This window comes from Rhodamnia argentea, chromosome 11 (genome assembly GCF_020921035.1).
Source record: "Rhodamnia argentea isolate NSW1041297 chromosome 11, ASM2092103v1, whole genome shotgun sequence".
Taxonomy (NCBI): Eukaryota; Viridiplantae; Streptophyta; class Magnoliopsida; order Myrtales; family Myrtaceae; genus Rhodamnia; species Rhodamnia argentea.
In genome coordinates this window covers 22,178,736-22,201,889 of record NC_063160.1, presented here as the reverse complement: position 1 = coordinate 22,201,889, position 23,154 = coordinate 22,178,736, and the positions used below count along the sequence as shown (strand labels likewise).

Here is a 23,154-nt window from a genome sequence, read left to right as displayed (position 1 = left end):
TTTTTTTGGGCCATTTTAGAGAAATGCCAACATCAATGAGGCGTCGGATGAGTTGGTGAGACGCCTAGGCCTTAAACAGTTAAATTACCTCATGGATGGATTTTTAATATACGTGAGAAACTCGGTTATAAAAAAAAAAAAAAACATTCGGCATTTTTGGAAGGCTGATTTTAAGGTGGATGAACATTTTTTTCTGTCCCAAATTACCCCATGGATGGACAATCTTACGGTAGGATATTCCCAAGAAGTTCCATAAGGCGCAGAGACAATCTAGACGAGCTTGAAGTCAAGTCAAAGAAATCTTGCGTTCAGGCAGTCGCGCCTGCTACGAACAAATAATATCGTTCGCCTTTTGACTCTACTCGCATTAATGCTTCGTGTCTTATTGCCATTACTCCGTCCCCTTCCTCTCCTACCCTCCGAAAGCCCCGAAGATGATGGCTTCCACTACAAGAGTCGTGGTGTAGTGGGAACCCGCCTGGCTGGGCTTGTTTTTCGCTTCAACCTTTTCCCCTTCGTTTCTTTTTTGGGTCCTCGCGCATCAGCAAGAAGACGAACACTGGAATGGCCATCTTCAAGCGCGAGCTTTCGGGTCCCTCTTTTCGGGCATTCCTTGCTCTCTTCTTACAGGCATGAATTTGTACTTCCTTTTCATGGTGGTTGCTTGGAGTATTAGCTCAGCACTGAATGGATTTCTGGGTGTCTGCCTGCGCGTTTCGTTATGCAGTGGGTGTCTGAATCTGATATTGTAGTGGGTCATCGCCAACGGTTAAATCGCGCTTGCTCTGGGAATTTATTTTAACTGGGGCAACTTTTCGCGGATTAGTTGATGATTCATGGGTTGGTCTTCATTCACTTAGGAAATTTTGATTTTATAGGTGATCAGTTATGCCTCCTTGCTCAGCTGTGAGAAGATTGAGATGGGGATGCTTTTGAGTTCCAGGGCCATGTCTCTGTAAGCCTGCTTTTATCAGTTGTCTTAAGTCCGTGATTCACGATAATGCTGTCTGTTCCTTAAATTTTCTGCCCCGTGAGAGTTTTTCTGCAATTCAGTCTCATGTGCTTTCCTCTCATCTTTGTCCATGATTTAATTGAGGCCCATATGGTCTTTAATAAGCTGGTTAATTCTCCTGAATGTGGGGTTTATGGCAATGTTAGGTTGTAGTTCCTGCCATGCAAGTTGCGCTAGTCTTTTCAATGTAGTGAACTTGAATAGTGATGTTCCTGCTACAAGTTTATTTGTCTTGAATTTGTGGAAATTTTTATACTCTTCATTCATTGCCTGTTGACACATTTGATATGATGATCAGAGAAAGGCATTCGGAAGATTACTGTGCAATGTATGATATATGTGGAGAACGCAGTGATGGCAAAGTTCTAAACTGCCCATATGGTTCTCCTTCAGTCAAGGTATCGTGTTGTGGACATTGAATAAGAAAAAGAAGCATTAAAGCTCTTTTCATATTATTTTCGGAATTCCTAGTGCTGGCATAGCAATGCCTTTATGAGTTAACACCTGTTTTTTTGCAGCCTGATGAGCTTTTGTCTGCCAAAATTCAAAGCTTATGTCCTACTATAAATGGAAATGTTTGTTGTACAGAGACTCAGTTTGAGACATTACGTGCTCAAGTTCAACAAGTAAGCTTTTGGGCATTTCGGGTTTGATCCTGAGATTTCATTGTCCGCAGCGTAGGTGCACATGCACCTTGAGGGTTTATCTTCCATGAAAATCTATGTATTCTAATGCCTCGATGATGCAATGTTTTTGCTTTACATAACCCCAAATGTGTATATCCTGGACAGCTTTTTCGTTACTCTTTTAGGAAATTCTTCAGAAGGCTAATCGTACTGTCATTAATATATTTGCTTTCATGATGGGAATCTCTTTACCCTGTTCTTAGATGAATAGATTAACATACTCATTCCATATGCGGTCCTATACTAAAATAAAAAGAAATTCTTACTAGTGTAATTGTCATAAAGCTCGCTATCTTGTTTTTCCTGGATGAGTGAGATAGTAAAAACTCACTATACTTATATACACCATCTGCCATCAAAGGTCCTTGTGTTATTGGGGGCTGTTATCTGCCTGTTTATGGTGGTCCTATGATTGTGTTGTGATCATCCACTTGCTGGTCAAAGATGAATTTTGTCAAACCTGTAGTACTGATGTTGGGGGATCCCATCTGCTATTGAGTTGGATTGCTGTAGAACGGATATACTAATACGCAATTTGGTGATTTCTGTCCTGCAACCTCTTGATTACACTTGATGCTGGTGTGTGTAGATTGCCATGCCTGTGCAGTGGTTTTTAGTAAAATGTGGGAGCGATTGCTTTTAATTGTTACTAATGGAGCTTTTCATAAATAGCCTTTTCCTTCTGATTTTGGCACCACTTGAAATTACTAACGCTTAGAGTGTGGTCATTTTAACAAATTTGTTCTTGCTTACATTGAGTCAGATTCTATTGCTCCAGTTTTCTTCCATGGTCAATTGATCCTCTTTGGTAACCTCAATACCCCTCTGTGGGCAAGCGCCCCCCCCACACACACCCAACCAAAACCCAAAAACCACCCCCAAACTCAAAGCCAAAAGAAAATGAGAGATATTCTTTCTGCTTAGTTTTAGAAGAACTTATTGAGAGACTTTACTTTAATTAAGAAAAACAATCGTTGTATCTTTCGCAAAGTAATTGTTTCATGTTCTCACTATCAAGTGACACCATTATGTTTTGTTTATTTTTCAGGCAATACCATTACTGGTGGGCTGTCCAGCATGCTTAAGGAACTTCTTGAACCTTTTCTGCGAGCTGTCCTGCTCCCCGAATCAAAGCCTTTTCATCAATGTGACTTCTGTTACTGAGGTAGTGCATATATATTAACTACTTGGGGCTCCAGTTATCTGTATAAAGAGAATAATTTGGTTCAAGACTTCTACTTCTTCAGAAAAGTATATATTTAAGATATTTTCAATACATTGTTGTTCCCTTGAATATACAAAGCTTGCTTGCAATTGAAGAATTCAAGACTGTTTGGTGTATGGGGAATGTTTATTAGCTTATTCTGATAGTATTCTCTGCAGCTCCTACTACATGTTTCTAATACTTTTTCAGATTGATGGCAATGTAGCTGTTGATGCAATACACTTCTTCGTCACCGATACTTTTGGAGAGAGGTTATATGATTCCTGCAAGGATGTAAAGTTTGGGACTATGAATACACGGGCCATAGATTTTATTGGTGCTGGTGCTAAAAGCTATAGAGGTATCTTCTCGTTATATTGTTTGATGATGAGTTTTGACACTTGCTGTTTTTCTATTGTTTGCGTCTCTTTAGTGGAAGTTGCCGAGTTGTTTCTATCTAATGAGCCACATCTCACATGTAGGTGTAGCTCCCCTCAAATTGCATGTTGTTCTAAATCAGAAATTTATAACTCTAAATTTGTAGATAGAGAACTTCTGTTGTCGGCAGCAATCGAGCTCATGAGATTTATTGAATGGGGACCCCCAGAAGGGGAAAAGAAACTCAAGCTCTCACAAATAAATTAGCTACTGATGCAAATGCAGTCTTATATCATGCAGAGCTTCTTCCATAGTTATTTCTTTCTTTAATCAGTCTCAACTGTGCGTTATGTTGGAAAGAAACTTTTTCTTTGAACAAGCAATCGTTTGGTATCAGGTCCATGAATTATATAGACTCTTTGACACAGTTTAAGCATCTGTTTTACTTTGCTTGATGCCTATCAGTCTTTTTATAGGATGTTTTTTCTTATTTCATCATGCTTTGCATCCATCTTCACATGTCAATTCATTGACTTAATTTGTTCTGCCAGAATGGTTTTCATTTATTGGTCAGAAAGCAGATCTTGGGTTTCCTGGTTCACCGTATACCATAAGTTTTAAGTCAAATGTCCCTGAATTGTCTGGGATGGAGCTGATGAATGTCTCTTCATATTCCTGTGGTGACACTTCCCTGGGCTGCTCTTGCGGAGATTGCCCTGCAGCTCCTTTTTGCTCTGATGCAGAACCTCCTCCTCCTCATCAAATGGATTCATGTTCCATCACTATTGGATCTTTAGAGGTTGGAGTTATTGGAAAGCTTATTTTATCTCTCTTTTGTAGTATATTTTTTTAAATCCTTTTATTCCATATATATTTTGGACTATTGGAGTAATTGATTAACTCCTCGGTTTTAGTGCTCTTATGATTTGTCCCTTCGGAATTCCTCACCTAGAGCCTTTGGCTGATCATGGCAGGTCACATGTGTTGAGCTTTCCCTAGGTATCCTATATGTTGTTTTGATCTCTGCATTTTTTGGATGGAGTTCATGTTATAGAAGAAGAGAAAGGAGGGGACCTGCACCAATAAAAAAGCCACTGTTGGATTCCATAAACCATGGTGAAATTACTTCTATTCTCCAGGAGGATAAGGAACGTCCTGTGAAGGTGTGCTTCAATTCCCAAATGTCTTGGATGTAGTAATTGCTATTTATAGTCTTCATCTGGTCCGTATGGGTGCTCCTCATAGCAATCTTATTGTTCATGGCCTTTTTCCTCTTTCAACTAAGCTTACAGCTGTCAACTTTGGTGTGCTTACTCGTGACAGTTCATCTCTCAGACTTCAAGGGAGATCACATCATGCGGACTGTCTGTTTTCCACCTGCCTGTTGGTTCACATGTGAATGCTGCCTTCATTATTGTGTTGTCTGTCAGTGGAATGCATCTCATGTTTATCATCTTTTTTTTTTTAAATATATATATCTTACGCTATGTTAGAAGAAGAGGAGGAGCAGTGCCCCTTCTGCTTATCTTCAAGGAAAAGGCTCAATGCCAAACACTGTTAATTGATGGGAAATAACTTAGAGTAAATTGCCCCTTCTGTTGATTTTGTTCTGAATGGCTTGGACGCGATATTAAAATTAACTATCAGACTGAAACGAATGACGTGGATGAGCTGTGCTGGCAGTTGGTAGGATCACTTGCAAGCATGATACTTGTTTGCTTGATACTTATTTAGAAGTCGTGTTTCTTTGCTTACTTGTCAACTTTTTATTGCTTTATGTCCTACCTTTTTTGGCTGCTTCGTGATTGGTTCCTTCTTTGTTCAGATGCAAGAAATGGTTCCAGCAGAAAGTAACATGGTCCAATTTTCTTCTGTTCAAGGATGTATTTCAAGCTTTTACAGGTCTACTTCAATGGTTTGTCTTTTTCTGTCATTGACACACGCTGAATGGCTCCATTTGTTTCTTCAGGAGTTATGGTCTGTGGATTGCCAGAAATCCAACTTTGGTGCTTTGTTCATCCTTGGCCATTGTTCTATTACTCTGTTTAGGCCTACTTCATTTTGAGGTGGAGACCCTTCCAGAGAAGGTATTGTTGCCATTACCAACTTTCAACTGTATTTGATCTTTAACAAATGAAGTTTGAATAAATTAGCTACAGGGTTCACGCCTCATAAACTTAGGGCTTCCTGTCACAGATCTGATCTAAATTTAACAGCTACAAACTTTGACTTCATTGCGTAGCCGTAGTCTTGCTTGTCTGGGTAGTTTTTCACTTTGATACAGGAAAATATACCTATTTTGTGGGTGCAGTATTGCTTCGTTCATTTGAAAAGATTTACAGTGCTTTTTCAAGAGATTTCAATGTAGAAAATACATCTGGTGATTGTCTGATCTTTACTAAGACACTTCTTCTTTGTGTTTATGCCTTGTTAAAGAACCAGTTTTGAAATAACTCTATTGCAGTTGTGGGTTGGCCCTGGAGGTAAAGCAGCAGAAGAAAAACAATTCTTTGACAGTCATCTTGCACCATTCTATAGAATTGAGCAGGTTTGTACATGCTGTGGTGACGATCTTTCAATTTTCCTATTGCTGTTTCTGCATAAGGTTATTTATATATTTTTATTTATATATATTTATTTTTATTTTTTATATAATTATTTCTTTTCCCCCAATCGGTCTTGCTTTTACTTTATTTATTTTTGGGTTCATTGACCGCCGACCCCAACTAGTTTGAGATAAAGGTGATGTTGATGTTGTTTCTGCGTAAGGTCTTTGCTTTATGAAAAATTCTATAGGTCGTGAAATCTCTTGTATATTTGTGTCATTTCCTTGACCTTTGCATAAGTTCTGAGAACTATGATGTGTTTTATATTTCAAACAAAAGTTCTTCCGTGGTACATCTAGGTTAACATATCTAAGTATGTCAAGTAGCCATTAGCATGTAGTTGTATTGACATCTACGTGGATGAATTGTGCAATACTCAGTTGTTTTTTCAGTTCAATCTTGCTATATTATAGTCAATATAGCTTTACATAATCTCCTCCAGTGTTAAAGAGGAAAAAAGTTAACCTTTCCCTTCCTTCCACCATCTCCCTACTGCCCTACTCGGAACTTTATTTGCTACTAGTTACTAGGATCTCTAAATCTGAGAGCAATATTTTTTACCATGTGATCTACTGGTCAGCTTTGAAGATGGTCTTTGCTTTTTCTTAGATGGGTTACTTCTGAAAGAGCTCTAATATCTATTTGCTTTTCATGCTGATATTTTTGGTGAATTCTTACTGATTGAACAATAGATAAACATGTCTTTTCCTGGTTACCCAAATTTGGCACTTTTATCTTTTTGATTCTTGGGCCTTTGAATTGGGTCATGGAGACATGGGATAAAGGAATTTCTCTCCTCTATATGTCTGCATGTCAATTAAGGTAGATTTATAGGATCTCTTCATAGTCTTCCTCGCATCAACTGAAGTTGATTTTCGCGTAACGCTGTTTTCTCACACTCTCTCACGTTCTCATTGTAATTTACATTGTATATGATGTGACATATCTTCAGCTCATTTTGGCGACGGAGCCTGACGCAGAGGGTGGCCAGCAACCAAGTATTGTAACAGATAGAAATATCCAGCTGCTTTTTGAATTACAGCAAAAGGTATAGTGGTGGCATTGCTTTTTCTCTTTGGCAACTGCCTTCAAGGTTGATAGTGTGGAATCAGGATTCAGGAATCTTTCAGTTAACTGTCATATATTTTGTATTCTCATGGATTCTAATGTGCTTTGTCTTCCATTTAATCAGGTGGATGAAATCCGTGTCAATTTTTCAGGCACAATGGTGTCTCTAGCTGACATTTGCTTGAAGCCACTGGGCAATGATTGTGCAACTCAAAGTATTCTGCAGGTTATTTTATCATTTCACATCTTAAACCTCTGGATATTTAAGTATCATACCGTCCATATGTATCCATTAAATTCTTTCGAAGTTTTCCTAAACTTTGTCAGGGAGCATTTTCAAATGATTGCGCCCCCTTGAGTTAGTTTGTCATTTTTGCCAAATGTTAAGTGCAGTAGGCTTGCTGAATGGCTCCTTCTAATATCCTCTGTAAATGACCTGTGTCATGGAATGTACCCACATGCTACCGCCCTTTGTACAACGAATGAAAAGAGAAGATAAAAGTGCCATGCATAAGTTCAAGAGTGAGGAACGATTCTTTTGTGGAAGTTCTAGAATTGACATGTGTTGCTATAAATTTTATCATCAAGCAAAACATAGATGATTGTAGTATTTGCTAAGCAGTGGCCTATGTTCTAGCTAAGTCAATAGAGAAAGGGGCCTCTTTCCCTTCTCTTCCTTCCTCATTGGTCAGGCCTGGAGATAGGCTTTTCCTTCCCCTGCTGAGGTTGTCTTCATTTACGTCAACCAGGTTTAGTGAAGCTAAAAGTATAGTACTCTACTCATTTGGGAGAACCAGGTAGTTGAAGTGGTGATTTACATATGTGGCAACAATCTACTTTTTATTGTCTTTATCAGTTCTTTAGCATTGGAAGGACCTTCAAAATATGGATCTTGGAGAATAACCGTCTTTAATAAGCATCAGTGGCTTGAGAGGTTCCATGAAGCCTACCTCACTTCCTTGAGAAAGGCTTTGTTGTGGCTTGTCTGTTCCACTCTTGACACTCTGTACCCAAGAAATATCTTAGCCTGCCTTCCTCTTCTCCTTTTTGCTCTAGTCTTCCTTTTTTTGGAGTCCTCCAGCAGTCCTCGTCATTACGGTTGTGTCTGGCTTCACCATCATGTAAGTTTCCAAATTATGCATCATGAGTTGCTTATATGGATAAGATGAGAATGGAATATTCTGTTATGTTTGTTAGAGTAATAATAAGCAGTAAGTAGTCATGAGATGACCGATAATTAAACTTTTTTGGTGCATTGAAATTGGTTTTGAGATAGTAATGCTGGTGTTTTCATCTACGGACATCTCAACTATATGTCGGTGTACGTATTCCAGTATTATAAAATGGATCTGGATAACTACAACATGTACGGAGGGGTTACACATGCAGAGTATTGCTTTCAGGTAACATCTGTACTCTGTGGAAAACTGCATTTTTTTTTTGTCTATTTGTTTGACATTCACTTCGGAGGCGCGTTACCATGTTGATGACTTTATAACTAAGGATTAAGAGGACGACTCCAAAATTCAAGTACCTAATATGTGAAAGAAATATCTTTCTTGTTGTTGAATTCTAGTTCTATTTCCACCAAGTGGTAACAAATAGCTTTCTTACTCCATTGTGTGAGGTGCTTAGATGTCTTTCTTCTAGGTTTGCAGAGGACAGTAATGCATGACTCTGCGTTCTGAGGTTTCCTCCTGGATTTTGGTATTTGAACTTCACAAAGCTCATCTAAGTGAAGAAACCTGTCAATCATATGCATCATCAGAATTCATCGAATGAGAGAAAAATGAAGCATAGTGCTAATATATTTAGGCTAAGGAAGCTACTTATAGAATCCTTGCTTTGGATGGCACTTGACAAGCTGGTGGTGTGTCATGTTAACCTGTTGAGCTGTAGTGTCATTAGGATACTTATTTTTGGTTGGATGACTCTGATGCTAAACATGATAATCAAAGATAGGTAGAATAAGTGAGCTTATATCTTGCTGAATTAGTGTGCCAGTTTCAGGGTAGACTCGCTCTTGATTCCATCTTCAATTTCCACCATAGGTGGACTATGACACAGCATTAAATAAATATTGCTAATCCTCTTGGACTTGCTCATATGGGTCTCTTTCACCGAAAAGGTCTACCAGAAGGGGAACAAAAAAACAATTCCAGCATGATGTTTGCCATGTTGAGTAGACACTGAAAACAAAAATTGTTTGTAATTGAAATGTCCTGGTCAGTGCATCCTTTTTGCTGATCTTGATCAGAACATGGACAAGAATGCCAACTTCGTGAGAAATGATAATAATGTAATTCAGGAATTGAGGCTCTCATGATTGGTGACAATCTCAGATACTTTTTTTCTGTTAAACATTAGTTTGAAAAGGGACAAGATGGATGTAGTTTTCGTTATCCAGTGAAAAGCAACTATTGGAGATGTTAGCCCCCTTGAATAACTGATTGCTGAGTCACTGACATGACGTCCGACTCCAACTGAAGAACAACTTCTTTGCCCCATTGATATCATTGTTATTCGATGATTAAAACTATTTGACTACTTATGTGACTCTCTTGTCATCTCCGTTTTTTCAGCATTATACTTCTGCAGACACTTGTCTGAGTGCTTTTAAAGCTCCACTAGATCCAAGCACTGCGCTAGGGGGTTTTTCTGGAAAAAACTATTCTGAGGTGAGATAGTCATCCTTTTCTTGCCTATCAAATTTCTACTAACTCTTTGATGGTCTTCTTTGTCCAGGCTTCTGCATTTGTTGTGACATACCCAGTTAACAATGCAATGGATGATTCAACCAATGAGAATAGGATGGCTCTGGCATGGGAGAAGGCTTTTATTCAATTAGCAAAGGTTTTTTGGTATTCTGAACATGCCATTTGTGTTTATTTCTTAACCTCGAGTGGTAAATTGTGCTTGTTATATGCTTGTCTTAGTGAAGAATCTTGTGATTCATGATAAGCATGTGTTCTATTGTGTTTTGGTGTACCTTCTAGTCTATGGATTTGCTCGACTAATGTTCCTTTGTTCTCTTTATGATTATCGAAATATATGGAAGCAAGATTAATCACTGTTTCAACAGAAATATCTTTTGAACTGAGCTCTTAATATTTTCCTTCCTTATCAAATTAACAGGAGGAGCTTCTGCCATCTGCACAGTCTAACAATTTGACCCTTTCCTTTTCATCTGAAAGCTCGATTGAGGAAGAACTAAAGAGAGAAAGTACTGCGGATGTTCTCACGATAGTAGTATGCCCTGTTTTGGAGTTCAGTTTTTTGCTTTTTTGATAAAGACTTCATTGACCAGTGAAGAATATGTCACATTGGATCCTGTATATTAGTTATTTTACTCTTTCTAATTGTGCACCAGGTCAGCTACCTTGTGATGTTCGCTTACATTTCCTTCACGCTGGGAGATCCACCCAGTTTATCCACTTTCTACATCTCCTCAAAGGTTCGACTTAACAATTTTAACAAGTTATATTGCTTTATCTGGATGAACAGTAATTACACATCCATACGCACTCGCGAAAATGGCCTGGCACACATACACACTCTAGCTGTTCAAAATAAGCAACATCTCCACGAGTTGCAACTTTGTGGAATATGTAGTCAGTTAATTGCTGCTCCTGTCCTGGTGTATTCCTGTCCTGTGCTATGTTTGTCATGTTTATCCTTTTGTGAGCGATATGAGAATATAACTGCATACGTGCATTATATGTACCTGTAAGTATTCAAGGATCTTCATGAGAGAGGGAGAGAGAGTCTTGTAAAGACTACATCTTTACTTAATGACTGAACAGTACATAAGATGGTTCTACTTTATTTAGCATGAGAGACGCTAACAAAACCGTAATTACTTTAATGACCATATGCTAACTACTAACTAATATCCTCAAATATACTTTAACGATACATACACACCCCACATGCATGCACCAGTCCATCTTGTTTCTTAAATTGAGAAAGGCAATGATATTTTAAGTTTTTAATTCCACAAGTCTATCTGGTTGCTTATATACTGTTCTAATTGTTACTTATATACTGTTTTTAGTTCCTTTAAATAACTGCAGTACTCATAAGATTCTGGGTGCCAGGTATTGCTGGGTCTCGCGGGAGTTTTGATCGTCGTGCTCTCTGTCCTTGGTTCTGTTGGATTTTTCAGTGCAATTGGAATTAAATCTACATTGATTATAATGGAAGTCATCCCTTTCCTGGTCTTGGCGGTAAATTTGTTGTTCTTCTGATCAATTATTTTCTTTCGTTCTTGTGTTCAATGGAATGTCACAACCTTGTTGTACTGATGCTTTTGTTCTAGGAGTTTCTGTTCCTAATCATCGGAGAGAGGATTATTAGTTTCTGTTCCTAATTTTCAGAGGGAGGATTTCCACTGCTTTAGTAATATTACAGAAACGTTCTCTGAGGAAATAGGCTATATGAATCCAAGTGACATTTCTACGTAAATACTTTCTTTTTTTCATTTTCTTCCAGCAATTCTATATCTTTGCTGGTCAGAAAAGTCTCCTGTTTGTCTAACCCCTGTGATGTCACTTCCAACCCATTCCGTATTAGGGCCTTTATTTCTTCTTCTTCTGTAACACTGTGTTCCCATCAGGAAAGTGTGGTTTGTTCTAGTTAGGTTCGACGCCCCTTTTTACAGTTTTCATTATACTTTTTTTCCCTTCAATTTATATGTGCTGTTGGAATTCTCTAGGTTGGAGTGGATAACATGTGCATATTGGTCCATGCTGTGAAAAGGCAACCGTCAGACATGTCTTTGGAGGAACGAATAAGTAGTGCACTTGTAGAAGTTGGTCCATCCATTACTTTGGCCAGTTTGTCTGAGGTTTTGGCATTTGCAGTTGGAGCTTTCATTCCTATGCCAGCATGTCGTGTCTTCTCAATGTTTGCTGGTAATGAGGTTTTACTCCTACCTTGTTTGCAGTTTCTGGTTTATTGTGTTAAAGACTTATAGTTACAAGTTTTTGTGCAGCTTTGGCTATTCTTTTGGACTTTCTTCTGCAAGTCACTGCTTTTGTTGCATTGATCGTTTTTGACTTCACCAGAGCTGAGAATAACAGGGTTGACTGTCTCCCTTGCATAAAGAAAAATTCTTCCAGGGCTTCTGATGAAGGTAACTGTTCAGTCTTTCAGTGTCCATGCAATTGTGCCTTGTTCCTATATAGTTGTAATACTAATTTCTAATGGGATGTTTTATACCTTGTGATGCTCTTTGAATAAATTTCATGATCCAACTGAGAGAGTTCCTTCTGTCATGTAGTCTCTCATCAGAGAAATCCTGGATTGCTTGTTCGTTACATGAAGGTATCTAGAAATTTTCTCATGGAAATTTTGTGTCATGGACCAACTTGTTTATGATTCATTCATTGGTGGCTTTGAAAATGTAGTCAGTTTCTCTACCATGTGCAGGACATTCACACTCGTATACTCGAACATTGGGCAGTTAAGATATTTATAGTTGCTGTCTTTGTTGCTTTTTCATTAGCAAGCATGGTAAGTAACTCTAGTCAATCTTTAGAGATTCTAAGTTCTAATTACATGAAATTAGCTTTTTCATTCATCCGAATGATATACTGCTAAGGGTGTGCATGGCAACAATTCTGTTCCCAAAAACAGATTATGGTTATAATGATTTTTTCTGATTATGGTTATAATGAGTTTTTAGAGAATCGGAATGTGTTTGATAACAGTATTGTGATTCTGTTCATGAATAGAAACACGTTTGATAACTGTACAAAATTTATGTTCCCAAAAATACTTTCTCTTCCCAATTTTTTTATTTAAATCAATTAATTTTGTAATTACTTTAAAATTTTCTTCGTAAATTGAAGATCAATTTTCAATACACAAAAAATAATAATTTGAAATACACTTATTTTTTTTTTTCATCATGTTATAAATAAGATCCAAATTTTAATTTGAAAAATGTAAATATAAAATAGTAACGAAAGAAAGGAGGAAAGAAAAGGTTTTTGTGTTTTGCAAAAGTGATTATTTTTGTCAAAACCAACTTTTTTGTGGTTTTGCAAAAATGGTCATTTTTTCTTCAAAACTGATTCTGCTTCTAGAATCATAATCAAAATTATATGTGTTATTAAACATGATTCTCATTTTTTTTGCTTTTGGGAACAGAATCACAAAAACAAAATTGTTACCATGCAGACCCTAAGGGTTTTTCTTGGGTTTTTTTGTCATCTCTTAATCATCTGTTCAGGCATTATGCACAAGGATTGAAGCAGGACTGGAGCAGCAGATTGTTCTCCCTCAAGACTCCTATCTTCAGGTTTCAACTTTAACCATGGCTTTCAGGGACTTGCTTCCTTGTTCTTTTCTTATCGTATATTTTGTGGCAGGGTTATTTCAACAATGTGTCTGAGTATCTTCGAGTTGGACCGCCATTGTATTTTGTTGTTAAGGACTACAACTACAGGTTTGACTTTTTCTGCCCAGTTTTCGTTCAGATGTGGAAGTATATCAGACTGAAAGGACATGAGTGATCCTACCTTACTCTAATACCACCCAATAAGCATATGCAGAACAATCATTTTAGAAGATGTAATATTTGTCGGGGACCTTTATGTGTTTGGGCTTAATCACCTGTCGTGAGATGATCCGGCTGCTAGCATTCTGGGAATAGTAATTTTCGAAGCTTAATCGGTCATGGATGTTTCTGTCTAACGTCTTATCTTATTTGCCTAATATTGCTGCTTTTATCAAACTATTTGGTTGTTTGGCTTTGTTTTCAGTTCGGAATCAAGCCATACAGACAAGTTATGCTCCATCAGCCATTGTGATGCAAACTCTCTTCTGAATGAGGTAACAAAATAACTTCATTGTCATTTAGTAATGCACCGCCAATTTATCTCCTAGGATGTGCACGTTGTTCAATTACTCTTTTAAGTGAACTGCTGGCTGAGGTAGATATAGCATGTCTTTGTCATGGATACACCTGTGACACATTTTGTACTTTGGGAATCTAGCCGAAAAAGTGGAGCAGGTCCATTTGCCAATCAATTGTTTCTTCAGTGCAAATGAAATGCTTTATGAGGCCTAGTTAGTAGCAGTCTCTTCTAAAACTATATTGTCTTTGGAAGCACTATTAGTTTAGCTGACATCTGCAAGTCTTCTTTCCAATGTGATTTTGTTTTTGCCAAATGCTGTAGTTCAAACTACTTTACAGTATGGAAATCTCACTACCAAAGATGACCTCGGTTTACTTCACATGCATTAAAATTCTTCAAGGGTTTTGAGAAGCCAAGCCCCATGGTTGAGAAATGAAAGTTCTGTGATTGAAATAAACATACCTAATCCAAAATTCACTTTTGATGGTGTTTTCGATGGAAACCCCAAGTCTAATTGTACCGACTTTTCAATAGTAATACCCATGGTATGGAGTATGTTGGATCCTTAGCATGCCTCGCACACTCCAATTTCAGCATAACTGATGAGAAACATAATCATCATTCACTTTATCAGATTACATCATCTCTCTATATACATAGTGAGCATTAGGGCTCATTAATTATGGAAAAGACTAAACTACCCTTTCAACAATAACAATGGTCTAGAGGCACCTAAAATTCAAAATAGCCAAGTCATCTTGTGGTTTATCACCCATGGCCTGTGAGGATGGTGTCGACAAAAATGGAAAGTCTTCATGGTAACAGAAAGTTGTTTACATGGAGTGCTTCTTCAATTGTTAGGACAAGAATCCTTCTTCTTCTTTTTTTTTGGGGGGGTGGTGGGGGAGAGGGGGGAGGAGAGGGTTGTTGATGGTCATGTGAGCTTAGATACCAGATGCAAACTTCAGTGGTTTATCCTGAAAAAAGAAAAATAAAAACTACACTGATAAATTTCTCCTGCAGATATCAAGAGCATCTTTGACACCAGAATCAAGCTATATTGCTAAGCCAGCTGCATCGTGGTTGGATGATTTTCTAGTATGGCTATCTCCAGAAGCTTTTGGTTGCTGTCGCAAGTTCATAAATGGTACTTACTGTCCGCCCGATGATCAGGTTGGCGGCATCTCTCTCTCTCTCTCTCTCTCTCTCTGCCACCAAAAAAAAAAAACCTCCACCCAACCCCACGCACACTCCATAAACCTGCAGCACTACTCTGGTTACCTGTTTGACTTCATGGTAAGCCCTTATGTCAGCATAGCAAACTTTTACCATTCAGTGTACAAATCTGTTCGTGGTTTTTGCAGTTAAGGGTGGTAAGTTTCAAATCTTGTTGGTAAAAAAAGACACCTGTAATAACTTACGAAATTTTATTTGAATGACTTAGCAATGTTAATTTAGGTATTCTCAAGTTACCAACTTTTTTGTAATAACTTACATTACGAACTCTTATATCGAAAACCTCAATTTGAGTGACTAAGTTACCAACTAGGTTTAGATTACTAACCCTTGTTTGAGTGACCTTAACCTTTAAACAGTCAGAAAATTATGCAATTAAACATTGGGTAAGCATTGGTAAGCATTGGTAAGCTATTCAAATAAATTTAAAATGGGTATTACAAAAATTGGCAAGTTATTAGAAGAGTTGGTAATTCAGAATAATCAAGTAAACATTGATAAGCTATTCAAGTAAAGACTTGGAAACCTAATACTAGTTAGTTAAAAAGAAAAATAGTTGGTAAGTCCCTCAAATTGTGGTTGGTAATGAATATACGAGTTGGTAACTTTAAAATAGGGAGTAGATCACACAAGTAAATGTCAGGTCCCGGCGCAAATACAGATTGATGAGTTATTATATAAGTTGGTAATTTGAAAAGCTCAAATAAACACTGATTTGTAGTTTAATCGATGATAGGTCACCCATTTATAACTCAATATAAGAGTTAATAGTAACTTTAAAACAATGGGTAAGATGCGCAAGTAGGCATTGGTAAGTTTCGCAAATGAAAATCTGTGAAGTATTATAAGCGTTGGTTATTTGGTGACGATCAGCTATGTAGGTTCCGGCGCAAATAAAGATTGATGAGTTAATTGTTGAGCTATTATACAAGTTGGTAATTTGAAAAACTCAAATAAATAATATAACTCAATATAAGAGCTAGTAGTAACTTTAAAACAATGGGTAAGATGCGCAAATAGGCATTGGTAAGTTTTGCAAATGAAAATCTGGGAAGTGTTATAAGCGTTGGTGATTTGGTGACAATCAGCTACTGCTAGTAAGCTATACAAATTAGAGCTGATACATCAATACTTCTTGGTAATTTGATGGATAAATATAAGTCAGTCATTCAAATCAACGTTGATAAATAGATATGAGAGTTGACGACTTTAAAAAAGTGGGTAAGATATGGAAGTAAACTTTTGTAACCTGGGCAAATGAAAATTGATAAATTATTAGAAATTTGTAATTTTGGAACAATTAAGTAAATTGAGGTAAACTATTCAAAATAAGAGTTGGTAATTTAATACAGTTTGTAACAAAGTAATCAGAGAACAATTAGTAAGTCGCTCTTAAGACAGTAGGTTAATTGCACATAAATGTTTTTGAACTATGTAAGTAAAATTTGTAAGTTACTGCAAAATTTAGTACTTTGCAAACACTCAAACAAAAGTTGATGAGCTATTCAATTGATAGCTGATAATGTACCACTAGTCAGTAACTTGATTGTGTAAAATCGATGTTAATTCAGTATAATATGTTTATAATTTGAAAAAAGTGGGTTATGTACGCAAATGAACATTGATAAAATACCCAAATAAAAGTAGATGCGCATATGCATGTCAGTAGGATGCCCAAATATAAGTCCGTTAGTACCAAAGTTGAAAATTTGGAAAGAATAAGTTAACATTAATAACCTATTCAAATAGAATTGGCATCCTAACACTTTTTGATAATTTGATATGATGAATGTTGGAAGTCACTCTACTTGTAGATGGTAAATTGATATTTGGTAAGTTGCACAAAGAAAAGTTAATCCCACAAGTTGGTGATTTGAGAATAATGAAGCAAAAAGTTGATAAGCTATCCAATGAAAGTTGGTAACTAACACTTGATAACTTAATTTGAGGATAGTGGTTAGTCACTCAAATTGCGGCTGGTAACTTTTAGAAGAGTTGGTAACTTTGAATCAATGGATAAATTTGCAATAAACATTGGTAACCTACCCAAGAAAAAATTGATGATAAAAGTTGGTAATCGCACTATTTAATATTGGTAAGCTATTCAAATAGGAGTTTGTAATTTAAGTAAGAAGAGCTAGAAAGTTGATATTTGCTGATGACTTACCAATTGTTTTTTTTTTTTTTTTTTGGCTGGTTGGAAGACTTACCAATATTTAACCTGCTAAACAATGTTCGGTTGCAAAAAGTTGCCAACAGTGATTATGAATTGCCAGCAGTTGAGTTTTATCAGCAAGGAAATCTACCTATTTTTTAAGAGTGGACCAGGAAATTAGTCCTGTCATCACAATCTTTTTACTAGCATTGCTGTATTTTTCACCATTAACTGCTTCAAGTAAACTTGACTTTGCTTTGATAACTAAAGTTGGAAATCTACCTTGTCTTCAGCCTCCTTGCTGTTCACCAGATGAAGGACCTTGTGGTCTAGGTGGCGTATGCAGAGACTGTACAACGGTAATACCCCCAATCTATTTGTAATTTGAAAATCTAATGATGGGCTCATAATTGACGGGTGAAAGAACAAACATCACTGTGTGGTCTGTTGTTGTCAACCGGGGCAACAAAAAAAAAAAATTAAGTGAAAAACTTCTAGTATCTGACTGTTTGGGTTGTTCCAGTGCTTCCTCCAGTCAGATCTGAAAAATGGTCGTCCGTCTACTGAGCAATTCAGAGACAAGCTCCCTTGGTTTCTTAAAGCACTGCCATCTGCTGATTGTGCAAAGGGTGGTCATGGAGCTTATACAAGCAGTGTCGATCTTAATGGTTTGTAATATCATTTTGTCATCTGGATTTATTTTTATGAAACAGAACTTGGCACACTCATGTTCAAATATGCATTGACCCATCTCTGCCCAATCAGACAAATAGATCCTTTTGGAAAATTAGCAGTCCTTCCCAACTGATGAGGACTTTAGTCTCTTCTTCTTCTTCTTTTTGGGTGGAGTAGACAGCCTCCTCCTTTATGGTTAAGACATCTGTGAGTCTCCAATGTCACATCAACTTGCAATGACACCATGAATTTGGAGCTTGATTGTTTTATTAGGCACTTACAAGCAAAGTATTTTTTTTATCTTGTAGCCATGGTCTCCTCCATCTGCTCTGGGCACTTTATACAAAAGTAGAGAGATAAAAGCCCAAAAGAATAGCCTTACCAAAAAAAAAAAAAAAAAAAAGCCCAAAAGAATAAAGGAAATTTTCCTTTTGTAAATTAAGTATGATAAGATCCTGTTTATGGTCTTATGCATGTGCTCACAGTTGTTACATGCAAGCCTATTCTTACATGTATGTCATCAAGGCAGATTACACCTTTCCTCTGTATTCTTCAATCTCATAAAATGAACTCCATGGAATTAGCTAGCGTATTATGTTTAATGAATCAAGATCTGCTGAATGTCCTTCATTCTTGGGTTGATATCTATGGTTCGACTTTGAATGTGCATAGATACTGCTGAGTACTTGGTTTGGAATGCTCTTGCTAGGAAAAAACTAAAATTTCCTGTCCTTGTGACTTTCACCAGGCTATAAGAGTGGTGTTATACAAGCATCAGAGTTCCGAACATTCCACACACCCCTCAATAAACAAGTAAGAGGGCTGAAACAGCATCTTCTTTCTCTTTTTTATTGGTTTATCTGTTCATGTTCTTTCTGCATCTCCTTTGTTGGTCTAGTGGCCAACATTTGGGGGGAGAACCACGCGAACAGGGGTTTGCTCCTGCTCCCTGAGGGGTTGGGAGAAAATTGTCTCTACGGAGACCATATGGGTTGAATAATACAAAATAAAAGACTACAAAATGTGTCAATCATCCTTACTTGGTTGGATATGTCTGTGATTTGTAGGGTGACTACGTTAATTCCATGCGTGCTGCAAGGGAGTTTAGCGCAAGAGTTTCTTCTTCTCTCAAGGTTCCAAAGTTGTTCAACTTTATGTTTATAATCTCTAATAACTAGCAAACAGAGGTTGGCAAGCTGAGGTGGAAACTTAGCGGTGACAATATTTAATAATGCTTCGTTTCTTTGGCTCATTCATTTTGCTATAAAATGGTTGAAGTGTCTCAAGTTTGTTAGGACCAACATGCAAGGGTTTATAAGTGCTGCGCCGTCAAGAGCTAGAATCATTTGGAGGTGATGATGGCTGAGCTTAAGTGCACCTGAACCTCAAATTTGCCATCCATTTTTGACTTGTTGGTTCATATGGAGGAATGTTGCCTATGATTAGCCAAACTTTTTAAATAAATTGCAATCTGTTTGGTATTTTCTCAATATGGAGTTTGGCAGTAGTCTCATGGTTACATTGATGACAGGTATTCCATTATGGGCTCGTCATTAATCTGTAATAATCTATATGACTGATGGTTGGGCATCATGATTTGAATGCTTCTGGAGTTTCTATGCACCTGCCACTTCGCTTTTCACTATTGAATTCTTTCTGATTGTTTGGCTTATATTTGAACGAACATCTTTTCATTAGATATATCATCACAATCTTGTACTTACTTTTGGCATGATTTGGAGGGTGGCTATGTTCTTATGTTGATTGACATATGTGCTGGTCTTTTCTTTTCTGATACAGATGGAAATATTTCCATATTCAGTCTTATATATCTTTTTTGAGCAATACCTGGATATATGGAGGGAACATCTTTTCATTAGATATATCATCACAATCTTGTACTTAGTTTTGTCATGATTTGGAGGGTGGCTATGTTCTTATGTTGATTGACATATATGATGGTCTTTTCTTTTCTGATACAGATGGAAATATTTCCATATTCAGTCTTCTATATCTTTTTTGAGCAATATCTGGATATATGGAGGGTGGCTTTGATCAACATTGCCATAGCCCTTGGTATGTCACTGAAAAACAGTGAAAACCATATTATTATACTCTGCAAAAAATTACCTCGGGTGTAATTCCTTATTCATCTGCATCGTGACATCTGAACTGCGGGAAAACATAGTTAACCTTTGCCTTTTCACGGGGATTCATTATATTAATCATTTTGAGCCATTGTGACCATTTCTCAGCAAGTCCAGTATCTGTGAAATTTGACAAAAAATAAAAAAAGTATCTGCAAATTTATCTATTCATGTGTAAAGTGCAGTCATTCACTTCATGTACGTTATGAATGGTCTCCAATGATCTCCCATCATCTTTCCCCCCTTTTTTATGCTTACAGTCCCAACTAGTTCTGATTTCTTTTCCTAATTAAATTACTTACCCTTACTCACAATATTTTAATATTTCTATGGGTAGGTCTTAGCATTTTTTGAAAAGTACATAATAAAATATAAAATTTGTGCCTTGGACTACACTCCATGATCTTTTGATGGTCACTCCCTGGTCAGCAAAATAACAATTGTCTTCTAGGAAAAGCAGCTGGTGTATGCCATTTTCTGCATCTGTTATTTGTTTACTTTGTTTTGTTAGTCATTCTTGAGGTGTACCCCATAGAGGATGCGGATGTTGGGTTAAAGGATCATTAGGGTGTTCCCTCTTTAAGTTTTGGTGGTTTTGTTAACAGGTGCAATCTTTGTTGTTTTCTTGGTTGTCACATCCAGGTGTGTACTCTCTCTTGTCACCCATTCTTTCCTTTCTATTACCTAAATGATTATCTATCTACAATCAATTCTGAAGTAACTGTCAACTTGATGTCTTTTCCGGTGCAGTTTATGGAGTTCCATAATCCTATTGATTGTACTAGCAATGATTGTTGTAGATCTTATGGTATAGCTCTGCACTGTCAATGATCCATTGTATTTTTGATTCGTCATGTTGACTATTTTTCATTAGTTACTTTTAACTCTTAATGAAAAATATGACTATTCATTGATCTTGACAACCTCACTCCTTTGCAGGGTGTCATGGCAGTTCTTAATATCCAACTAAATGCTGTCTCTGTCGTTAATCTTGTAATGTCAATTGGGATTGCTGTCGAATTTTGTGTGCATATAATACAGGCCTTTCTGGTGAGCCCTTATCTGATCTCTGTATCATCCAATTCTTGTAGAATGCTTGCTTGTCCTTGACTAGCAATGTGCCTATGGCTGCAAATGCAGGGAGCTGGTAGAATCATTTTATTGTGTTTCTTCTTCCCATCTTTCCTCATCTTTAGAATTGCACGTGCCAAGGTTTTAAAGAACACGGTGTCTTGTCAATCGCCTGATGTTGATTCATTTGCCTTGCTTATTGAACTCCTGTCCACAATTGAACACTTGAAATCTTGGGTCGACAGTGATCTCTCTGTAGTAGACCTAGGTTGTAATTACGTGTTCTCATTCAAAGGCAATCATAAAATGTGATGATCCTTTTGCTTTGTGCCGCTTTTATACAGATATGCCCCGGTGATCGAAGCCAAAGAATGCAAGGGGCTCTCATTACCATGGGTGCTTCTGTTTTCAGGTTGATGAAACACTATCCTCTCCCCTCTTGATCTGGAAATTTCTTCTAAGAAATTGAGATGCTTGCCAGAGAAATTTATCTGATCCTTCTGAATTATTGACCGCTCTTTGCTTTTTTGCTTGTTGCAGCGGCATTACTCTTACAAAGCTATGTGGAGTACTTGTACTTTACTTCTCCAGATCAGAAATCTTTGTGGTCTCTATCGTATTCCTTACCAGTCTGCACTTCTGTCAGATGGCTATTTGAGAATATTGGTTTTATGCCTATTGTCTTTTGCAGGTCTATTACTTCCAAATGTACCTGGCATTGGTTCTTATTGGCTTTTTGCATGGGCTTGTCCTTCTACCTGTAAGTTAAACAAAAATATAGAAATTGCTTTTACCTCCTTGAAGTGTCGGAGTGGGGAGCACTTTGTCTCTATGGATGTGTCGGTTAGAGACCTCAGCTTTCATTTGCTGCTGAGTGCTGGCTGTTATCCCTGAAATGGTGAAAAACAGAGATTGAGAGAAAAACCATGTGTTTTTCTGGAGTCAATACATGTAGTCTATGACACAGGTAGCTTACAGATAAGGAAGTCTAGGATCACACAACATTACATGATCAGTATTTAGGATATTTACTTAAAGACCCTTATACTGATTTCTACTCTCAACCATCCCGATTAATGTCACCCTATACAAATGCAGTCTTAAAGTTTTAAGGAAAACTCCTTAATGCATGGATCCTACTAATTTGATAACATATTCTGTCTATCGTCTAGATGAAAATATATTTTTTTTATTTCTTTCCATATTAAAGAAGAATTTATGAAACAAGTACTCCTGGATAGTTTTATGACATCGCATATAAAAGTTCATCCTTATATTTTCGAGAACCATGGTTCACCTAGGTGGTGGAGGCAATGATTCTGCAAACACTATCCTGGTTTGGTCTGTCAAGTCCGACCGTCCCCTTGTCAAGTAGGAATACACAACATAGCACTCTAGGCAATTCATTGCGTATATTAACTTACTTGCAGGTACTGCTGAGTTTGTTTGGTCCACCTCCAAGATATGTGGCGGACGAGAAACAAGAGGAAAACACACCTCCTTCGTCACAGCAGAGTTGATGCCAGATGATAAAAGCGAAGCGTGTGTGATAAAAATTTCGTCACGTGATATCACTACACATGTAAATACAAAGGTCAACGCATTACAAGATATCTCAGAACTTCCAAGAAAGAATGCCATATCCTGTTCCCTTCTGGTAAATACACTCTTGCCAAGGTGTCGTGGCGCATCTAGGAATCCTTGGCTTCTATCTGAGCTTCAGAATCTACAGAGCATCAACATCTTCCTGTTTGTTCATACTTACTCCGGTACATTGAAGAGTGAATTCTGAGTTCTTACTATGATTGTTAGTAAGCTTGTGTTAGTGTGATTGATTACCTGAAAAGTTGATCTCGACTCATACTCATTCCATTTCGATTTGGTTCATACCATTTACCCCAAGATGTCGCATTACAGGTGACGAATTTGGACTGTGGATGTCGTTTCATTAGGCAATTTCCTAATTTGATCATGATATAGCTAAACGTTTTTACATTTTGCATTTGATCTGGTCCAGATGATTTAACTTTCCACAAAATCTGTGAACAGAATA

The 23,154-nt window shown here is 37.3% G+C and overlaps 1 protein-coding gene across 2 annotated transcripts; it reads left to right on the top strand.

Moving 5' to 3' along the window:
• The first annotated feature begins 313 nt into the window (after nt 1-313).
• Nucleotides 314-23,105, top strand: LOC115735612 (NPC intracellular cholesterol transporter 1). Of its 2 annotated transcripts, none has more exons than XM_048272368.1 (39): nt 314-630; nt 879-955; nt 1,311-1,410; nt 1,531-1,638; nt 2,747-2,863; nt 3,113-3,263; nt 3,832-4,079; nt 4,255-4,443; nt 5,106-5,182; nt 5,250-5,367; nt 5,745-5,828; nt 6,839-6,934; nt 7,079-7,180; nt 8,289-8,357; nt 9,537-9,632; nt 9,700-9,807; nt 10,090-10,203; nt 10,325-10,408; nt 11,052-11,180; nt 11,669-11,867; nt 11,948-12,088; nt 12,236-12,279; nt 12,367-12,468; nt 13,190-13,258; nt 13,329-13,405; nt 13,722-13,791; nt 14,841-14,990; nt 17,502-17,567; nt 17,732-17,876; nt 18,632-18,696; nt 18,951-19,016; nt 19,866-19,959; nt 20,636-20,672; nt 20,781-20,838; nt 20,970-21,080; nt 21,446-21,513; nt 21,642-21,708; nt 21,793-21,861; nt 22,532-23,105. In XM_048272368.1, exons 1-39 carry the CDS (start codon nt 565-567, stop codon nt 22,619-22,621), a joined length of 3,921 nt encoding a protein of 1,306 aa, XP_048128325.1. In that variant the 5' UTR covers nt 314-564; the 3' UTR covers nt 22,622-23,105. The 2 variants fall into 2 exon arrangements, with proteins under 2 accessions (XP_048128325.1, XP_048128326.1); XM_048272369.1 differs by having other exon boundaries at nt 315-630; nt 12,385-12,468.
• Nucleotides 23,106-23,154: the final 49 nt, after the last annotated feature.

Bases quoted from the DNA above. Each gene is read 5' to 3' on its own strand.
- LOC115735612 (XM_048272368.1), top strand. From the start codon at position 565: ATGGCCATCTTCAAGCGCGAGCTTTCGGGTCCCTCTTTTCGGGCATTC. The intron at 10,409-11,051 runs GTTCGACTTAAC...TCTGGGTGCCAG, and splicing joins CTTTCTACATCTCCTCAAAG to GTATTGCTGGGTCTCGCGGG. The intron at 14,991-17,501 runs GTTGGCGGCATC...CCTTGTCTTCAG, and splicing joins ACTGTCCGCCCGATGATCAG to CCTCCTTGCTGTTCACCAGA.